The following is a 21,474-nucleotide window of genomic DNA, read 5'->3' as shown; positions in this document are numbered from 1 at the left end:
GTATATTAATTTTACATAAGGACCAAAAAAATTCTTCCAGGGAACTCCTATAATTGATAAACATATTCAACAATATGGTTGACACAAGACTAACTAAAAAAAAAAAAAAAATTCAGTAGCCCCCTATATACAAACCACAAGTGGACTGAGAAAGAAAACAGGGAAACAATACACTTCACAATAGCCCACGAACAATATAACATATGTTGTAGTAATGCTAACCAAGCAAATAAAAGACTTGTATGATAAATACTTCAACAGTCTTTGAAGAAAAAAATTAAAGATGATACAAGAGTATGGAAAGATCTCCCAGGCTCATGGATCAGTAGGATTAACATAGTAAAAATGCCCATTCTACAGATTCAATGCAATTCCCATTAAAATTCCAACACAATTCTTTATAGAAATTGAAAACACAAAACTCAATTTTATATGGAAAAACAAAAATCCCAGGATAGCTAAAACCAATACTGAACAATAAAAGAACTGGTAGAGGTATCAGCATTCCTGATTTCAAGTTGTACTAGAGAGCTAAAGCAATAAAACCTATATGGTATTGGCATAAAAACAATTATGTTGATCAATGGAATTAAACTGAATTCCCAGATATAAATTACAGACCTATGGACATCTGAATTTTTAAAAGAAGCCAAAACTTGGAACTGGAAAAAAGAAAGCATTTTCAACAAATGATGCCTTTTGACTGGATATCTTTCTGTACAAGAATGAAAGGACATTCATATGTATCACCTTGGCCAAGACTCAAATCCAAGAAGAACAAAGACCTCAAAATAAAACCAGACACATTGTACTGGACAAAAGAGGAAGTGAGGAACAGCCTTCAATGCACTGGCATAGGAGAGAACTTTCTTAACAGAACACCAATAGTATAGTCAGTAAGATCAACAATTGACGAATTGGCCCTCATGAAACTAAAAAGCTTCTGTAAGGCTAAGGGCATTGTCATTTGGACAAAGCAGTCGTCTACAGAATGGGAACAGATATTTACCACCTCCACATCAGAGAGAGGTCTAATATCCAAAATATGTTAAGAACTCAAGAAATTAGATATCAAAACCCCAAATAATCCAATTAAGAAATGGATAAAGATTTAAACAGAGAATTCTCAAAAGAGGGATCTCAAATGACTGAAAAACAAAGAAATGTTCAATATCCTTAACCATTAGAAAATGCAAATCAAAATGACTTCTGACATTCTATCTTACACCTGGCAGTATGGCTAAGATCAATAACACATGTAACAGCTCATATTGGTGAGGATGTCGAGCAAGCTCCATTGCTAGGGAAAATTCAAAGTTTTACAGCTATTATGGAAATCGATATTGTGATTCCTTAAAAAATTGAGAATCTACCTCAAGACCAGCTATATCACATTTGGGCATATACCCAAAGAACACTTCATCCTACCACGAGGACTCTTGCTCAATTATGTTCAGTGTGGCATAATTCATAATAGCCAGAAAACTGGGAACAACCTGGATGTCCCTCTATCAAAGAATGGATTTTTTAAAAAGTGTGGCACATTTATACAATAGAGTATTACTCCCTCTCCTTGGAGTTCTCAGAAGCCCAAGGAAGCATAAGTGAGTGAGAAAAAATTTTAGGAGTAAGCAGGGACTGAGAAAACCAGGAGAACATGGCTCATTGAATCAACTAAGTAGGGCTCATGTGGGCTTACAGACACTGAAATGGCAAACACAGGGCCTAGATGGGTCCACACCAGGTCCTATGCATATATGTAATGGGTGTGAGCCTGGTGTTTTTAATGGGACTTCTCACAGTAGGAGCAGGTGTATCTCTGATGCTTTTGCCTACTCTTGAGACTCTTTTCCTATTATAGGGTTGCCTTGTACAACCTCAATATGAGTACTTTTGCCTTGTCTTATTGTATCTTGTTTTGTCCTATTTGGCTGCAGTCTCTTGAATGTCTGCTCCATTCTAAATAAGAAACAGAAGGGGAGTGGATCTGGAGGACAGTGGAGGTGGGAGGGAGCAGGGAGGAGTAGAAGGAGGGAAAACTGTGGCCATAATGTACCATATGAATGAAGAATCTATTTTCAAAAAACAAATAAAAAGATAAATAAATAACTTAGGACAGGTTACCAATACAAAAACATGACAATTTTCTTGGATATTTTAAATGTGTCAGCTAAATTTTATAAGTATAACAGAATACATAGAAAATTCATCAACATTTTAATTATTTTACACCCACACACATATATATTTCTCTGCCACACATAAATTCTACCAGTACTATGTTCTATCCTCAAAACATTTAATATGCATGACCGCCAAATAGAATTGTAATGCTATAAATTATAGTCAAAGGCTTAAGTAAAAGTAATGATGATAACATGTGAGAAAAAGTAAAAGATGCAGCAAAGTGTTCACAAGTAAGACCTACACATGAAAAGCGAAGCAAGTCTGCCCTTTTATGTTTACAATTTTTCTTTAAATTTGAAATCTTTTCAAAATAAAAAGACAGTGCATAGAAAACAAACAAACAAAATAAAACTCTGCATACATCCTAGGAGGTTTGTTCCCAAATGATTTGATGTGCAGGCACAGGAAATGGCTTCAGCAGCTCAGACAGTCAGATGAAGAAGAAGGAGAAGTTTCACCAAGCAGAAAGTGTCCCATTAGTCACCAAGGTCATATAAATACATACCCATGAGTCCAAAGGTATCTAGATTCTCCTGTCATCACCAGCAAACTCCGACGAGGTAACATAACTTGTACTGTGACACCGTCTGGATGCTTAAAATCCATAACAATCTTAGAGCAAAGAAAGACCAAGAGTGGAAAAGTTATTACCAAGAAAGGTTAATACTGAGTCTAGTTTCATACACTACAAGGATTAAGGATAATTCATTTATGCAGACTTTATTTCTACATTAACAGATGAGAAAGCTACATCTTCCTCTAATACAGTACAATAAAGACAGGTGAACAACTGGGGTAGCAAACTTATGTATTGAGATCCAGACTGGGCAAATGTGAAGGGAAGTTCAGAATTCCCTATTTCTAGGACTCATACTCAGGAAACTATAAGGCTGGTGGTTGTGAGATTTAGAGCATGGGAAACACTAAGGCAGTGTGACACAGGATTCCATAGTGGAAACACTACTACTAGTCTGGTTCTTCAGTTTAGAGGCTATATTTAACAGTCAGTGAGCCTCCTCACACCCTGGTTTTCTTCATCTTCATAGGATTGTTGCATGAATTAAATAATGAGTAACGGATATAAACCATGGTGTTTGGCATGTAGCAAATACAGAAAAGCAGCATATTTTATTATCAATAGAATGTTAATAAGCAATAATCTAAGGGGAAAATAATTATTAGATTCAGAGTCTCATTTAATCTACGTGGTACTCTGAAAGCCATATAACACACTGGAATTAGATACTAACAGATGAGCAAAGAAAACAGAATAACTTTCACTGAGTTACATTCAAATATTCTAAATGGCCTTGTAAAAATACAATACCTAAGAAGATATTCTGACTTAGGAAGCCATCAAATACCAGGGATTTCAGATTATAGACAGCAGTAGCTAATGAGTGGGAATTTAAAGAACATAGCACAGAACTGAAAAAAAATTTTTGAGTGAATAAATCAACCTATATAAAAAATAAAATATGATCAGAAAATATAAGTATGATAAGGAGAATTTAGTATTATCCGTCTTGAATATGAATACAGCACAATAGCTGGAAAAGAGGAATATTTATAAATGTCACTAAATATCACTGTTATTCTGGATAATAATACTGACCTATCTAGATAATATACATAAAAACTATCTATAAATAATGAAGAATTAGACAAGTCTACACTTCTTTCCCTTTGTTTCAATCTAAGTAAAGTGAGGTGACTGTATTTAACTTTCTACATTCTTTCTCAAATGTCCACATAGTTTCATTTAGTCATATTTTAAAATTACTCTAGTTATAAACACTATATATATATCTGGTTATTACAGATGAAGTGCACCTATTTATGACTGACTTGAAATGTATATACTGATGGAGAGAGAGAACAATATTTGACTAAAGCAAATATATTAAAATGTTAATTGTGGATCTAGTGAGCAGGTTTAGGTGTGTTTACAATTCTTTCAACTCCATTGTATGAAAGTGCTTATAATAAATTGTTGAGAGAAAGGGGGGAAACCCACCATGGCTTACTTTAAACCAATGTATGTAGTTTTTAATCTTCTGAAGTTAAGCTAAGGTACAAACGATAGAACAAAACAATGAACAAAATTTTTATTTTATTAGAGATGATCATCTGTTGATTAAATGAAATCCCATGCTGTGATAGCGAAACATTCTAGAAGATGAAATTCCAATTCACTCATCAAGAAATACTTATCATACCCTACCCAGATCTAGCCAACGGTCAGAACATTCTCCACAGTTGAGTGGAGAGTGGGATATGACTTTCTCACGTACTCTGGTGCCTCACATTTGACCATGTCCCCTGGAGGGGGAGACCTGGTGGCACTCAGAGGAAGGACAGCAGGTTGCCAAGAAGAGACTTGATACCCTATGAGCATATATAGGGGGAGGTAATCCCTCTCAGGAACAGTCATAGGGGAGGGGAATAATGGGAAAATGGGGGGGAGGAGGGAAGAATAGGAAGATACAAGGGATGGGATAAACATTGAGATGTAACAAGAATAAATTCATAAAAAAAATCAAAAATTAAAAAAAATAAATAAAATTTAAAAAATGAATCTTTAAAAAAAAAAAAAAAAAGGAAATACTTATCAGTAATTGTGCCAAGTGTCAAAGATTGCAATGGGCAGGCTCTCTCTTACCTAAAGGTTACAATTTATGGCCAACACTCAGCATTTTACAAATACACCATACGTTTAATTTATGAAATTAAAACACCATCTACAGCATCAAAGGAAGGCAAGGGTTTTCTAAAACAGAAACTCCAATTTAACCAAATAGTTAGAATCACAAGAAGCATAACTGGGACTACTCAACTTGAAAACATCTGTCATGACATACACAACCCATATTTCAAGTAAGAAAACTGAGTAACCAATAGCCCAAGGTTATGCGGAGTATAATTTGGAGTGTAAAGAGTACTTACTACTAATGTAAATGATCACTTTGTCCTAGCCACTACACTTCTAAAACATTTTGTTGAAGACTAGTTTCAGGCCATTAATTTATAAATGAGGATGAGCTGAAACTCAAGTCTTTGGCTTGTCTGGTTAGTTCTCAGCCTACCCTCAGTCCCACCATATAAAGACTGGAAGAACATCACATAGGCATTCTTTACCTTTCTAATTTCTAATTCTATGTTGGAAAATTAATTAAATGATGTTTAAAACTGCCATTTGCAGCTTACTCTACTTTATTCTTGTTTTTGGCCTCATAGAATATAAATGGATGGTGCTAGGGAGATGGATCAGTACATAAGAGCACTGATTACTTTTCCGGAAGATCCAGGTTCAATTTCCAGCACCCACATAGCGTACAACCATTCATAATTATTTCCAGAAGATCTGATAGATCTATCCTCCACAGGCACTGCATGAATATGGTGCACAAATATACAACCAAAGCACCCATACACATTAAAAAAAAAAAAAACTCACAAAAAATTCCTTTGAGATGTTATATAGCATTTAAGCATTTTCTAACTGAATGGCCCATTATTCCAACAAATAACATAACTGACAAAATACCTATGAGCTTTGTATAAATATAGAAAATTCACCATCATCTCAAATATTCTGAGTCAGAATAAGTGACATTGTTTGTTCTGGATAAAGATAACCTAGAAGGAGGCAAAATGAACCACAAGAACCACTACAACTTAAATAACAAACTCTAGCTATAAAACAAGGATGCTCACATGTTCAAGTATCCATATGCTAAGTATCCAGGTACTAAGCTTAGACACTTTCCCAGAAAACAGAAAGAGAAAAAAAAAAAACACCAAAAAGATCTTCCAAAACAGAAAAACACTACAACAAATGATGACATCAATGAATGAATCTAATTATAAATTAGACATGACTGATCCTCAATTTTTAAGAATTATCTTCTGAATTCACATGTATACTTCTCTATTATACATGCTGTGACCTGCACTCACACTTATATATACACAGATTAACAAATTTTAAAATCTGTTAACATAAACAACTACTTGGTTGCTTGTGAAAAGTGTAGAGAGATTAGATACACAAAAAGAGAAGAAGTGAAAATAAAGAGTATAGAGGAAGGGTGAAGAGACAGCACCTAACAATTGTATAAAAATGATGGATAAAACTAGCCCACAGATTCAGTAAACGCAACAGCCCAAACATAGAATTGACAAACCCATCATTATTGAGGGAACAAATCCATCAAAACATAACTGTAAAAAACAAATCCATCAAAACATAACTGTAAAAAACAAAAGATGAAAGGAAAAATCTTGAAAAACGGCAAAGTTACCTTCAAAGGCTAAAAAAAAAAAAAAAAAAAAAAAAAAAAAAAAGAAATAAAGAGCATTAGCACATTAGTTTTTCAATCTGTGGGTTACTATTCCTTTGGGGGTCAAACAACCCCTTAACACTATAATAATTAATAATAGTAGCATAATTACCTTTATGAAGTAGCAAAGAAAATAATCTTATGGTTGGGGGTTCCTACAACATGTGGAACTGTAATAAAGAGTTACTGCATTAGGAAGGTTGAGAACCACTGCATTAGCATTTTGAGAAAAATAAGCTAAAATGCATTTAGAACATTAGATATTCTGGTCTAACACCAGACTGTAGAAAATTTAGGCTAGAAACATTTTCCTTTTTCTCATATTCCTGAGGGAAACAGTGCCTAAGAAAAAGTAAGTGACGATGGCTTCATGTGTTCAGTTGAGTGTGGGAAACATTTATGAGCTGATTTGTATTAAACTCCTTTACTTAAAGTTGGTTCAAAAGAAAGCATGGAATGCAATAAACAATAATTCAGAACAAAGGTATAGGGCCCTGGACATAGCTCAGTAGTATAGCTTAGCATGAGTGAGACCCGGAGTTCAAATCCCAGCACTACAAAGAAGTAGAATCCTTAAAATACATATCAAGAACGTTTGCAGATTCTAAAGTGATCATGACCTAGAATGCAAAACCAGAGGGAACAGAGATCTAGTTTTATTATGTATAGGATAACGGAAGTGGTGGCAAGTGACTGACAATGATCATGATTTAGGCAAGTTGAACCTGAGAATAATAAAAATGAGATTGTTTGGCTTCTATGTCTGTTAAAACAGCTTATACATGCAAATACTGAAGGCTGTATATGAGGCTAGAAAGGAAGTCAATATCCAGTTGTCTTAAGTTGTATCAAGAAAATATCCTAGTGTATTTTGTCAGTTTGTGCTCAAGCACAGAATGTAATGAAACATAGTAAAACAATGGATGTAACCCCCTAGTGGACATTCAGTAGATGGAGACTTCATTATCCATGTATCTGATTATTCAACCCCACTGGACTACAAAGGTCATATAATGAGGAATATTTACTAATGGGTCTGGGGATGTATCTCTTTAATAAAGAACTATGTCATGTGAGAATTATTGACCTCAGTGCCCAGCACTGGGGGAAAAAAGAGGAAATATTTGCTGATGAACCAATTTTATAAAATTAGTAATGATCCAAAGATTTCTCTTATATTTTTGGTTGTGAGCCTAGCCTTTAATGGCTGATCCATCTTTCCAGGCCTCAAAGATTTCTCTATGTTCAATACCAGCTATTATCCCTGCCTACTTTGATAGTCTTTTACTGAATGTTGATGTCAAAAATAGTAGCTAAGGTATTGCAAATATAAGCAAATTAAAATCAAATTCAATCATAGACTACTATAAGACTTTCTAAAGTTGACAAAAGGGGTGTCTAAGAATTATTTAAATCATTGGCAACATACTTGAAATTTGAAAATCTAGCAATCAGGGCATAATTATCACTTCTCAATGTGGTAGGAATATCAGAGAGCTAAGACAGACTTCTGGAAAGCCAGTAAGCTAGCTCACATCTGTAATCTAAGCACTAAGATGTTGAGGCAGGTAGATTACCACTAATTCAAAGCCAGTCTGGCCTAGTGAGTTCTATGACAGCTTGCACTACAGTATAAAACATTGCCCCAACAAACAAACAAGAAACCAAAAAACTGCTAAAAACTTCAATTCGTATGTACAGAAAGTGCTTTTGAGAATAAAGCTGTAAAAGGCAAAGGATTTTTTTTACTATGTTGTCATATTTTATGAGAAAATGAGTATCAAGAAAAAGTCTATATTGTATTGATTTAAAAGTAGTAGTTATGATACAAACTACTGTTAAAAGGAAAGCTATTTAATCATCTCTATAATTTTTATTTTCATTTTTCAAGTTATGCTTTGGTCATATTTTAATTTATAATAACTTGGTACATGTTTTGCACATTAAATGCTCATGGGCATCTTCACCTGACTGAGCCCCTATGGCATTTTCTGAACTGATTATCTGCCCAACGTTCGTAGCTCATTATCACAAGGGAGTTCATGGTAAAGGCCTGATTCAAAATACATTTGACCAGAAAAGAGAGGCTTCAATTTCTAACAGAGCAAACCAATGGTAAAGGAAGGCTTGAATGAAACTATACAAGAAGTCTACAATTTTCACATGTCCTGATGCATCCTACCTGTTGCTTTTATCTCACTAAGCTAGACCTTAGGCAACAGAGCATGAACTAGCCTTCAAAATGCATCTTGTTATTTGAGATACCAATTTAGTTCACTGTCTAATTGTTTTCATTCTTACTTGCAGCTAAAAGTATCCTCACATGAATACATATCAAGAAATGTATGTATATATGTGTGAAGCACTTTTAGAGGCACAAAAGCATTTAAGATGACCACAATTTAACTGTAGAAGCAATACAAATAGCTCTGAAAAAAGATTACTGTTTTGTTCTCTATAAGATGTATACTACTGTCTCCAGTTTTGTTTAGCTTGGGTTGGGTTTGGTTTGGTAACATAGTCTCATTCTATATACCAGCTCTACCTAAATTCATGGTAATCTTCCTGTTTTAGCCTCTTGAGTGCTTAATGTATGAGCTAGCACATCTAACGACATTTTTTCTGACCAACACCACAGTTTTTAGAAATATTGTAAGACTTTTAAGTAAAATAGAGTTATAATAGTAACTGAGTTATTGAAATAAGACCTAGATTAATATGACAAAGAACCTTACAGAACACCTTGAGTTAAAACACTTAAAAATTAAAAGTGATCTTAAAAATTTCCCAAGAAAGGAGAAAACATAATATAAATATATCCTCTTGGATTTTAGGTGGGAGGAAAAAAGATAAAACAATGGCATAAACAAACAAACAAAACCAAAAAATGCTACAAAAGAAAAAAACTCTCATTCGAGAGACAGGAAGCTGATATAGAGACAGTACACTAGTCAATAGGCAACTAAACAGTATACAATATAGAGGCTGTTTTAGGTATGCTAAGGACCCTGTACACTCTTGTATAGGCAACTATACACTATTCATTAGGAACTGAAACATTGTCATGTTAACTTAGAGAAGTATACCCAATAATCTGAAACTGCACAATTTATTCACAGTGAAAAAGGTTACTGTGCAAGTCAGAATCTTATACCAATTAAATGGTGACAGTTCTGCCAATAAACAAGCATCTGTTCTTCAGTGGCTAAAAAAGGAAGCTGTCATAGCAAACCTTTGCTGTATTTTTGTGATCATCTTGATGATGTAGTTAAAGAATCAATAATGTTTGCTTGAAACGATAAAACCATCTTGTTAATTTCATATGTGGATTCTTGGTACAGAATTATAAAAATTTTCTTGAAATAACTGAAGATGCCAAGGATGAGAGAAAACTTGCTTCTAGATATTGGGGACACGGGCATTTGTTTCCACCAAAATAAAGGCTTAAAGCAAGGACTTGCTGTGGACAAGCCCTCTTGGGTCTTTACCTATATGGATGGCTCTAAGTTTGAAAACCATTTTCACAAGATTAGCTCGGTTTCTTCCCACCATAACCCTTAGGTAAGGAAAGTAATGTTATTAATCCCATGTTATGATAGAAAAAATAAAATCTCAGCTTCAGAACCTTATTTTGATTAGCATGATAATCTGAAATGAGTCTAGGATTGGTGGGATTTTGTGGACCACACTTGGGGCATGCTAAGGGACTGTTGGACTTCTGTGGCCTTATCTGTAACCAATGCAGGATTGGTGAGATTCATTGCTGATATTGGGGCAAACTTAGGAATTGATGGGATTTTGTAGGGCAGAGCCTGACTACCTGCATCTCCAGGGGCTGGAAATTGAGGTGAAGAGCATTAGAATAGTGTGTGTTGTGAGGCCTGGCCACTTAAATGGCTCAAGGAGGTGAGCCTGGCTGTCAGAGTAGTCTGGGGATGGGGCTTAGTCACTAGGACCTTGAGGATGCTACATTCACCATTTTAAATCATGGCTCTGCATATTTAGCAGCTCAAGCAATGTGTAACTAATAAACAGAGCATTGAATAAACATGGGCCTCTTCTTCAGCTGGAGGGCCAGAAAAGATCCTCCGCTAAAGTTTCTGAAAGGTCTGACTGTGGTTACCTAAATAAAAACGTCCACCACGTGGCTAGGTCTGAGGGCACATACTTTTACTCCTATCATTCAGGAAGCAGAGACAAATGGATCTTTCTGACTTTCAGGCCAGCTTTTTCTACAAAGGGAGCTCAAGGCTGTCTAAACAACAGCAAAAATAAACAAACTAACAAAAGGATAAATGAACTGAGGAAGGAAGGAGCATTATCCTACATCCTTTTGTCCACTACTATCTTTTCCCATAAGGAGGCAATGTCACAAAGGTGGTCAAAAGTTGGCCAAACTGCACCAGAGAAAATCTTGATTTCATGTAACTGCTAATGTGAAATGTATAAATAAATGTATAGATATTTCCGGGCAGCTGATGAGCTATAAGGTAAAGCTTCAGACATCTAAAAAGAGAGGCTGTGAAAATTTCCCACTCTGTAAAGAATTGAAGTGTTAACAATGTCCTCTCCACCTAAACATCTGAATTTATTTTTATTAGAATGTAGATAGTCCCACAAAGGGGGAGGGGCAATGTACATGGTAAAAAAATGCTAAGAGCTGATTTATAAAATACTTCAGCACCACACTTACCGCTGACCCCAAACTGAGAGAAACGATCTCATCCTCAAATGCAGAATGTGTGTCAATATGTGCAGGAATTCCTGAGATAGAAAACATGACAACATCACTTCATTGTCCATTGTAGGTTTAGACTGTGCACACACGTAGCCTCATATAAGTACAATGAAAAGATTGTTTGCTCTCAAGAAGGTTCTATAATTTAGTTAAAGGGAAACAATAAATATGACTCAGCAAATGTAACTAAATCTGAAACAGAATACCTCAACTTCGAGATAAAATGAAACTGAGGCTTCACTATAAAATCAAGGCTCAGGAGTCACTGCTTAAATAGGACACTTTTCATTATAGCACATGAGCACAATGCGGACGACAAATACTAGTCCTTTTCCCCTTTTAACACTGGGATTCTCAGGCAGGCAGTGGTGATGGACAGGGGCTGCAACGCGCTGCGAACGGCTGAGGGTGATGGACAATGGAGTCCTGCGCCTTGGTTCAAGGGCAGGCTGCAAAGAGCTGGTAGCAACAGTGGCTATCAGCAGGATGGCTCAGTGCAGCAAAGCAGGTGAGAGAACCAGCGAGGCACGTTCCAAAATGCAGGCTTGGGGGCTCCTCAGTCTAAACAAATAATGAAGATAAAAAGAAAGCCCTACCCCCCCCCCCCAACCTGGTTGGTCTTCCCACAGGGTTGGGAATCACAAACTCTGAGCACACTGCACTCTTTAGAGAACTGAGGCAGAGTGGCCCTGCAGCAGAACAAAGGATTAACAAAGCAGAAGCCACACAGCATCTGGCATCCAAATCACAGGTCTACTGTATGGTTGATTCCTCAGAGGAGCACAAGTAGCCAGAGGAACCCTACAAAACCACGGACCCTAGGTGGCAGAGCTTAGACAAATATGGATCCAGGAAGACAGAGTCTGTCAAGCCAGTAGAGGAAGCAGTTGCCTCCCAAAGGTACTCATCCATGTGACTACCAGCTCAGAAAGTCCAAGCTTTCTCAGCAGATGTGTAAAGGAAAGAATAAGAGGTCAAATAACAAAATCCAACAGAAAACCCAGAAACCAACAGATACACTAATGTAGTGGAATCACAGGAAAATGACTTCAAAATGTTGCTTATACAGTTATTTGAAAACTATAAAGAGGAAATGAATAGATCCTTCTAAGAATTCCAGGAAAATACAAACAGAGGCCATCCAGGAAAAATAAGAAACCACAAGCAAACAGGCGAAGAAGTTAAATAAAACAGTTCAAGACATGAAAACAGAATTAGACAATAAAAAAGATCACAAATTGAGAAAAACTGCTAAATGGAGTGATTAAGGAAAAGAAGCAGGAATCCAACAGACAAGTATAACCAACAGAATCCAACACACGGAGTAAAGAATCTCAGGTCCTGAACATACAATAGAAGAAATTGATACATCTCTCAAAGAAAATATTAAATCAGAAAAATTGGTGCCCCAAACATCCAAGAAATCCAAAAAATCATTAGGTCTTACTTTAAAAGCATAAAATGCCACAAAAATTGAAAATCTAAAGGAGATGGACAATTTCCTTGATAAATTCCACTTTCCAAAGTTGAATCAAGATCAGGCAAACAAATTAAACAGTCTTATATCCCCTAAGGATATGGAAGCAGTCATCAAAAGTCTCCCAACCAAAAAGAGCCCTGGGCCAGATGGATTCATCAAAGAATTCTACCAGACCTTCAAAGAACTAGTACCAATGCTCCTCAAACTATTCCACAAAATAGAAACAGAAGGAACACAACCAAACCCATTCTATGAAGCTACAGTCACCTTAATACCTAAGGCACACAAAGACCAAACAAAGAAAGACAATTTTAGACCAATCTCCCTTATGAATATAGATGCAAAAATACTCAATAAAATTCTGGCAAACTGAATGCAAGATTACATCAAAAATCTCATCCATCTTGACCAAGTAGGCTTCATTCCAGGCATGCAGGGGTGGTCCAATATAAGGAAATTCATCAACGTAATCAACCATATAAACAAACTGAAGGGAAAAAAAAAGCACACGATCATCTCCTTAGATGGGGAAAAAGCATCCAATAAAATCCAACACCCTTTCATGTTAAAAGTCTTAGAGATCGGGGATACAAGGCACATACCTAAACATAGTAAATCAATATACAGCAAGCCTATAGCCAACATCAAGCTAAATGGAGAGAAACTTAAGTCAATCCCACTGAAATCAGAGACATGACAAGGCTTCCCACTCTCTCCATTTCTCTTCAATATAGTACTGGAAGTCCTGGCTAGACCAATAAGACAGCTAAAGGAGATCAAGGGGATACATATGGGAAAGGAAGAAGTTAAAGTTTCACTGTTTGCAGATGATATGATAATATACATCAGCAACCCTCAAAATTCTACCAAAGAACTCCTACATTTGATAAACAACTTCAGCAAAGTGTCAGGATACAAAATTAACACGAAAAAGTCAGTAGCCCTCCTGTATACAGATGACAAATGGACAGAGAAAGAAATTAGGGAAACCTCTCTCTTCACAATAGCCTCAAACAATATAAAATATCTGGGTATAAGTCTAGCCAAGCAAGTGAAAGACATATATGAAAGAAATTACAAGTCTCTGCAGAAGGAAACTGAAGAGCATATCAGAAAATGGAAAGATCTCCCATGCTCATGGATTTGAAGAATCAACATAGTAAAAATGACAATTCTACCTAAAGCAATCTACAGATTGAAGGCAATCCCTATCAAAATACCAATGCAAGATTTTACAGAACTGGAAAGATCAATTCTCTATTTCATATGGAAAAACAAAAAACCCAGGATTGCTAAAGCAAACTTATACAATAAAAGAGCTGACGGAGGAATCTCCATCCCAGATCTCAAGCTATACTACAGAGCAAAAGTAATAAAAACTGCATGGTACTGGTATAGAAATAAGCCAGTTGACCAATGGAATCAAACTGAAGACCCAGGTATACATCCACACACATATGGTCATTTGATTTTTGACAAAGAAGCCAAAACCATACAATGGAAAAAAGACAGCATCTTCAACAAATGGTGCTGGTCCAACTGGATGTCTGCTTGTAGAAAAAATGGTAATAGATCCATATTTATCACCCTGTATGAAACTAACGTCCAAGTGCATTAAAGACCTCAACATAAAACCACTCACACTAAGTCTTTTAGAAGAAAAAGTGGGTAGAACCCTAGAGCTCATTGGCACAGGACACAACTTCCTGAACAGAACACCAACAGCTCAGGCTCTAAGATCAACAATTAATAAATGGGACCTCATGAGGCTAAAAAGTTTCAGCAAAGCAGAAGAAACTATCAACAGAACAAAATGACAGCCCACATATTGGGAAAAGATTTTTCCCAACCCCACATCTGACAAAGGGCTAATATCGAAAATATATAAAGAACCAAAAAAAAAAAAAAAATTAAACACACGAAACCAAATAATCCAATTGAAAAATGGGCTACAGAGCTAAACAGAGGATTCTCAATAGAGGAATATCGAATGGCTGAGAAACACTTAAAGAAATGCTCAACATCCCTAGTTATCAGAGAAATGCAAATCAAAACAACCTTGAGATTCCATCTCACACCTATGGCAAAAATCAGTAACTCGAATGGCATTACATGCTGGCAAGGATGTGGCAAAAGGGGAACACTCCTCCACTGCTGGTGCTAGTAAAACTTGTTCAACCACTCTGGAAAGGAATATGGTGCTTTCTCAGAAAATTGGGAATAACTCTATCCCCAAGACCCAGCTATACCACTCCTGGGCATATACCCAAAAGATGCCCCACCATACAACAAAGACATTTGCTCAACTATGTTCATAGCAGCCTTCTTCGTAATAGCCATAACGTAGAAACAACCGAGATGTTCTTCAACTGAAGAATGGATAAAGAAACTGTGGTACACCTACACAATGGAATATTATTCAGCTATTAAAAACAAAGAAATCTCTAATTTTGCAGGCAAATGGATGGAATTATAAACGATCATACTAAGTGAGATAACCAGACCCAAAAAGACACACAGGGTACATACTCACTTATATGTGAATTTTAACCAAATATAGACATTCTCTGAGAGACTCCACCCAGCAGGGGATAGAACAGTTATAGAGATTTGAAGCTAGACAGTGGAAAGAGTGCAGAGAGTGTAGGGGGTGGCCCAACCAGGCCACAGAGGAAGAGGTAGTATATAGTACAGGGACACTAGATAAACTAAGGTCAGACATTAGGGGAGGAGGGCTCCCCTTTCTAAGGACTAGGAGAGGGAGGGAAAAGGGACAAGAGAGGGGATGGTATCGGGAGATGATGAGGGAGGGGGTGGGATTGGGAGGGGAAGGGTAAGGGGGGTACAATTGGGATGTAAAGAATTCAAACTGCAGAACAAGCGGGTAATTTATATTCCTAATCCCCCTACATGGGAATAGCTCTCAGACTGGCAGAGATACGAATATAAATGCATAGAGAGGCTTCATGTTGGCCACAGATTCTATGTGACTTATTACTAGAGGCCACTCTTAGTACGGTATGAAGGAAGATGTGCAGACACCTTAGGTAGGCTCATACAATGAGCAAAAAACTAGCTTTAATTGTTATATGCATCCCACACACCTCACACAATTATAGTGTTAGAACTGTATAATGCTTGTGAGAAATTATGTTTCCAGAACAAAAGAACTGGACATTGAGGCTGGATCAGACCTGAGAGGATTAATTCCTCTTAGCATGCTGGATGCTGACACCCTGCATCCTCCTAGCTCCAGCCCCAGATGCCTCTGTTGCTGTTACCCATCAGATTTGGACAGCTTTCCAGACAGCATTTAAGAAAGTTTCTGATCCAATTTGGACCACCATTTCAATCTTTTATCAAGCCTGGAATCTGTCAACATTTAGAAACTAGAACACAAATGCAATGCCTGGCTTGCTTAATAACCATTTTCCCCATTTTTTTTTTTCCTCTTCCAAGGCATTATTCACCCCAATTCAACCTGAAGAAACCTTAAGGAAATGATGTCCAATTCCCTCTAAGAGGGGTCGTGTAGGTTTCTGTTTTCTCTCTTGGCCTACAAATGCTTATTTTCATCAGGAGGTGGTCATAAGTTATTATTGGTCTTATACAGAGAAAAAAATTAGTCTGAACTCAGGGATGTCTCTCTTTTCCTCTATCTTTCATCCACAGGTTAGGAGATAGGAGCTGAAAAGGAAGAAAGGGAGACATAGGAACATAGAAGGAGGATAGAACAAAAGCTACATGATTGAACCTACTCCTTAACTCAAGGCTTGAATTGTACTCATAATGAAGGTTATGTCTAAGTCATTGGTATAGAATTTAGTATATTGATACAAAACATGGGCATGTCAAATAATTTTCAGATTTTAGCACAAGAATATATATATATATATATATCTTAAGTCTAACAGATAGATTTGACTCTATCGATATATGAGATAAAACAGACAAGGTCTTCAAAAGCCTTTAGAGACATACAGAATATGGCATTTAAAGATGATTCTATAATCCTAAAGTTTCTCTGACAACAAGACAAGTTAACTCCTGACAACACCCAGCCAACCTCAAAGATGATGAGCATCAAAGAGCCTCATTATGGAGATGGCTTCAAATGTGAAAAACCAGCCACTGGGCAAAATGTCTTTGCTCCTGCCACAAACAGAATTCTGCCCAAAGGTGGGCAGCTTAGATGCAGGCAGAGTCGACGACCACACTCTGCTAAGACAGGTTAAGTCCTCAATAGTTCCTGCCTTGCGAATAAGTCTGGCAGATGTATTGGGTTCAGAAACCCAAATATGAGGCTCCAATGTTATAGAGAGTGTTGGGTGACTGTTCAGGCAGTAAACTGCCTCAGTCAATTGGTTCATTTTGGAAGCTGCTAACCTCCACTTAAGTTTAACTCCTTCTCAAGTATCTGATGGGCATTGAAGGCCAGATAGCTTAGTTTTACAATCAAGTTTAGTTGGTTAGGGGACAAGATCTTTTTAGATCAAGATAAAGAAGTTAAATTATTAGAGTTGAGATAAGATAGATATTGACTTTTATTCAGAAATTTAGACCCAACAAGACAGGAATGATGTTTATTTCAAGTTTTACAAATCATGAGTTCTAAAATGTTACATTCATAGTGATTTGGCCATCCCCTCCCTCATTCCATTTCCCTCCCTCCCCTAGTCCTGAGAACGGGGATCCCTCCTCCCCTAATGTCTGACATTAGATTATATAGTGTCCCTTGTACTACATATGACCTCTTCCTCTGTGGCCTGGCAGGGCCACCTTACACTCTCAGCATTTTGTCCAGTGTCCAGTTTTGAGTATCCATATCTGTCCCTATCCCCTGCTGGGTGGAGTCTTTTAGAGGGTTTCGAGAACTGTGTAGCCGTGGCTGGAACAGGCTGGTCATGAACTCAAAGAGATCTACCTGCCTCTGTCTCCCTGAGTGCTGGGATTAGAGGTGCACCACCATGCCCAGCTTCCATTTTACATTTTCTGTTTTCCAAGCTTCCAACTCCATCCCTAACATGTTGAGAGGGGAACAAGAACAAGCATAAAACACAGCAGCAATTTAAAAGTGTAACTAAACATCTAAAGTATTTAATTATGTTTTATAATGGAAGTTTCTCAAGGGAAGGAGGTTCAGACTACAAGTGATAAGAAGCAATACAGATACTGAATACAAGCAAGGCAACCTAAAAATGAGTGTGAGCTAAAACAAAAACATAATCCATTAAATTTATAAATATATATATATATATATATATATATATATATATTTTTTTTTTTTTTTTTTGTTTTTTTTTTTTTTTTTTTTTTTTTTTTTTTGGTTTTTCAAGACAGGGCTTCTCTATGTAGCCTTGGCTGTCCTGGACTTGCTTTGTAGATCAGGTTGGCCTCGAACTCACAGCGATCCGCCTACCTCTGCCTCCTGAGCGCTGGGATTAAAGGTGTGCACCACCACAAAACCCACTAAATTTTAACTCTTGATCTTAAGTTGCTCAAGCTTCTTAACTCTGAAATACACAACTGGGATTTTAAAGAAGAAACAATTGTGGTTAAGAGCACTAGCTGTTCTTTCAGAGGACCTACACAGCATTTTACAACCATCCTTAACTCCAGTTCCCAGGACCTGATGCTCTTTCCTGACCTTCAAGGGCACTAAAGACACATGTGATTCACAGATATGCATGTAGGCAAAGCACTTATACACATAAAAGAAAATAAATTATATAAAAAATGTTTTAAAAAAGAAATACCTACCATGTCCAGGCTCATACTCATTTATGGTCAACTGATCTGGTTTATGTTTAATGTAACCTTCTTTCAACCATTTCTCCAAAATGCCATTGCAAATATCAGGAAAACCTAAAGTCAGTAACAGAGAAGCAAAACATGTTAAAATATCTGCGTGCCTAACCAAGAACCAAAAAGAATAACATTATGATAGCGATCAGAGTTTTTAGTGTTGCAGTCAAAATAAATAAAGATAATAAGTCCACAGGAAAAACAAATTTAAAAATTGACTTGTAAAAATCTTTTAAAGATATTACACCATTGATTCTATCAAATAAAAAGCACAAAATAATAATTTTATTAATAATAACTGACAATTTATAAAATGTTAATAAATTTAATATAAATTGAATTTTCCTAATATAAATTTACTGAGGGTACTTTTCTATCTTATCTTTGGTGTACTTGTGTTTTTGACTACGACCCATCATAAGAACTTACATATGGACACCTTCCACTGGTAGCATCATGTGAGCTCTCAAAGACCTTTATATTTGAGGGAAATCTGAATTTTGGATTTTTACATTGGGGAGGGTCAACCTGTATGATTTTATCTTAGAAATTAAATAGAATACTTTGTAAAATTTTTAAAGTATTCCATTTACCTCTGAGATTATTATCATTTAAAGCAAATTTTTTATAAGGTCATAAATGTGATTTCACCTTGTATGAAAGCCTTAAATATGATCAAGGACATAAAAAAATAATATTAGTATTTGAGAGATGGCTCAATCCACAAAGTATCTACTAGATACCACAGAAGAAAAGCTGGGCATGATAACACAGTTGTAACATCTATGGAGGCAGACACAGGCAGATCACTGAGGTTCACTCGCCAAACAAACTGGTTTGTTTGGTGAGCTCAAGGTCAGTGATACCCTGTCTCAAAATAAGATGGGCAGCTCTGAAAGAACAATACTAAAGGCTGTCCTCTGTGTCTCACAGACACCTGTACACATTCAGACGCAGCACACATAAACACACAAATAAATAAAATTTAGTCAAACAGATGCCTGTCAGTATAATGTAGATAATCAGTTTATATGACCCATTTTTAAAAAACCCAGTAAAAGATACAAAAAAAATTTGAAAAGGAAATATAAGTGGCCAATGTCATTACTAACTAGGAAACTAAAGTGCAAGGCTATACGGCATGGTGATAAGGACGGAAAGAGACAGTGTGTAAGAACATACTGGTGCACTATTTGGACAAACTTGTGTCTGTTAGATGAATCTAAACTTTGAAACAACAATTCTACTTCTCTGCAGTCCTGCTTAAGAAACTCGTGGACAGCATATGAAGAGGCAGGCACAAAGATATTCACTAAGGTGCTTTTTGTGAGTATTAAAACCTAGAAATAACCTTAATGCCTAAGGTAGGTAACTACTTTGATACTTTGTAAAATGAATAATGACTTAAGATTGCCAACGTACAATGCAGAGAAAAGCAGTATGTGAGAGAGATACCTACCATGTATGAATGGCGGAAGACAACTTTTACAGTGTGAAACTACTCATGTTCAACTATGTACTTGAATAGTACACACACTTGGATATGTACTCACTTCTTAAAGGAAGAAGAGGAATGTGTACTAAACTGATAAGAGCACATACAGGAAAGAAGTAGGGAAGGATGGTAGAAGTAAATAGGAGATTTGACTTCATCGGTATGCTTGAATGTTAAAAAAAAACAAAAAACAAAAACCAGGCCACTTACAAAATTAAAATGCTCTAGATTTAACCAGGCATATCAAAAGTTTACCTACCTATGCCATGCAACTCAACTAAAATAAATTTCTAATGTATTACATCTTTCTTTCCAAGCCAGCACTGACTGTGTATTAATGTGTACTTACCCCCAGGTAAAGGCTTATCTTTATCCACAGTGTTGTTCTCATAGTGAAATTCATAACCAAAATGTTTTACTCTTCTGTGTTTTAAGGACTTTTGAACTGTATAAAGAAAATAAACTCTTTGAAAGAAAAGAATGACAGCCCTTCATATTTCACTTAATATTATATGAAGACATTAGGTAATAGCCGAATGTCTGTTAATTGATAAATTGCTGTTTTAATAGCATGAGCCGTAAGTTTTGTTGTGTTTAAAACACTTAGAGTTTCACCTATCAATTGAGAGAAATGTGTGTGTGTAAATATATATGTATGTGTGTGTGTGTGTGTGTGTGTGTGTGTGTGTGTGTGTATATATATATATATATATATACTGTCACTCAAAGGGATGCTAATGCTCTGAAAAGAGGCAGAGCAGCTAATAGCAGCTTTGCTTTATTGGATATCCTGCTCTACTGAGTACTTGGAGGAATCCTCAGGGCAGAGAAGAGCTATTAGGAGCCAGGGTAATCTATGAATTTCTCAGAGTCCCTTAATAAAAGACTAAAGGAGTATTATTTCTGTGTCCTTAACTATAGGCAGATCTGGCAAGGGCCACTGAGTTCCATGGTTCCAGGGTTCCACAGCACCTGATCACAATAAGATACCCCATGTTCCTTGATGCAACACTGATTGATTAACTTTTGATGATTCTGTTTGATTTCCCCCCTGTAAACTGTATATAATGCTGTCCTTATTAAGCTTGCTTGGCATTAAGTAATAACCTATGCAAGACCTTCTGACTTTCCTGTGTTTATTATTTCTAATCTTCTTGTCAAGCCCCTCAGAAACTTGTCACTGAAGAACAACCTGCTGGACCAAATGAAGGATAAAATGAGATTTCAAACAGTAGAAATACTGATAAAAGCTATTCCTCTGGAGTTTGTTTAAAAAAAAAAAAAAAAAAAAAAGAGTTTAGAATTGGGCACTAAACAAATGTTATATATAATACTGTTTCTAAAAACTGTACTGTAGTTTGTATACTATTAGGTCCAATCTACTTCTGGGGATCTTGAGGAAATAGTAGGATGCCAGTGAAGCTGT

The 21,474-nt window shown here is 36.4% G+C and overlaps 1 protein-coding gene and 1 non-coding gene across 2 annotated transcripts in view; both read right to left on the bottom strand.

The window, feature by feature from the left end:
* Alkbh8 (alkB homolog 8, tRNA methyltransferase) overlaps positions 1-21,474 on the bottom strand; it is a 58,227-nt gene that overhangs the window by 26,789 nt on the left and 9,964 nt on the right. Inside the window, exons 4-7 of the mRNA XM_051155866.1 lie at positions 20,398-20,493; positions 18,509-18,613; positions 11,224-11,294; positions 2,693-2,799 (exon numbers count right to left, since the gene is read on the bottom strand). Coding sequence (XP_051011823.1) covers positions 2,693-2,799; positions 11,224-11,294; positions 18,509-18,613; positions 20,398-20,493 — 379 coding nt within the window. The remainder of the gene's footprint in view (positions 1-2,692; positions 2,800-11,223; positions 11,295-18,508; positions 18,614-20,397; positions 20,494-21,474) is intronic.
* On the bottom strand, positions 9,654-9,782 carry LOC127198792 (small nucleolar RNA SNORA24). The gene has a single exon (XR_007831840.1). It is a non-coding gene; the product is annotated as a small nucleolar RNA SNORA24 (small nucleolar RNA).

This window comes from Acomys russatus, chromosome 14 (assembly GCF_903995435.1).
Source record: "Acomys russatus chromosome 14, mAcoRus1.1, whole genome shotgun sequence".
Classification (NCBI taxonomy): Eukaryota; Metazoa; Chordata; class Mammalia; order Rodentia; family Muridae; genus Acomys; species Acomys russatus.
Note: the sequence above shows the minus strand (reverse complement) of the source record. Positions and strands in the feature narration are given on the sequence as shown.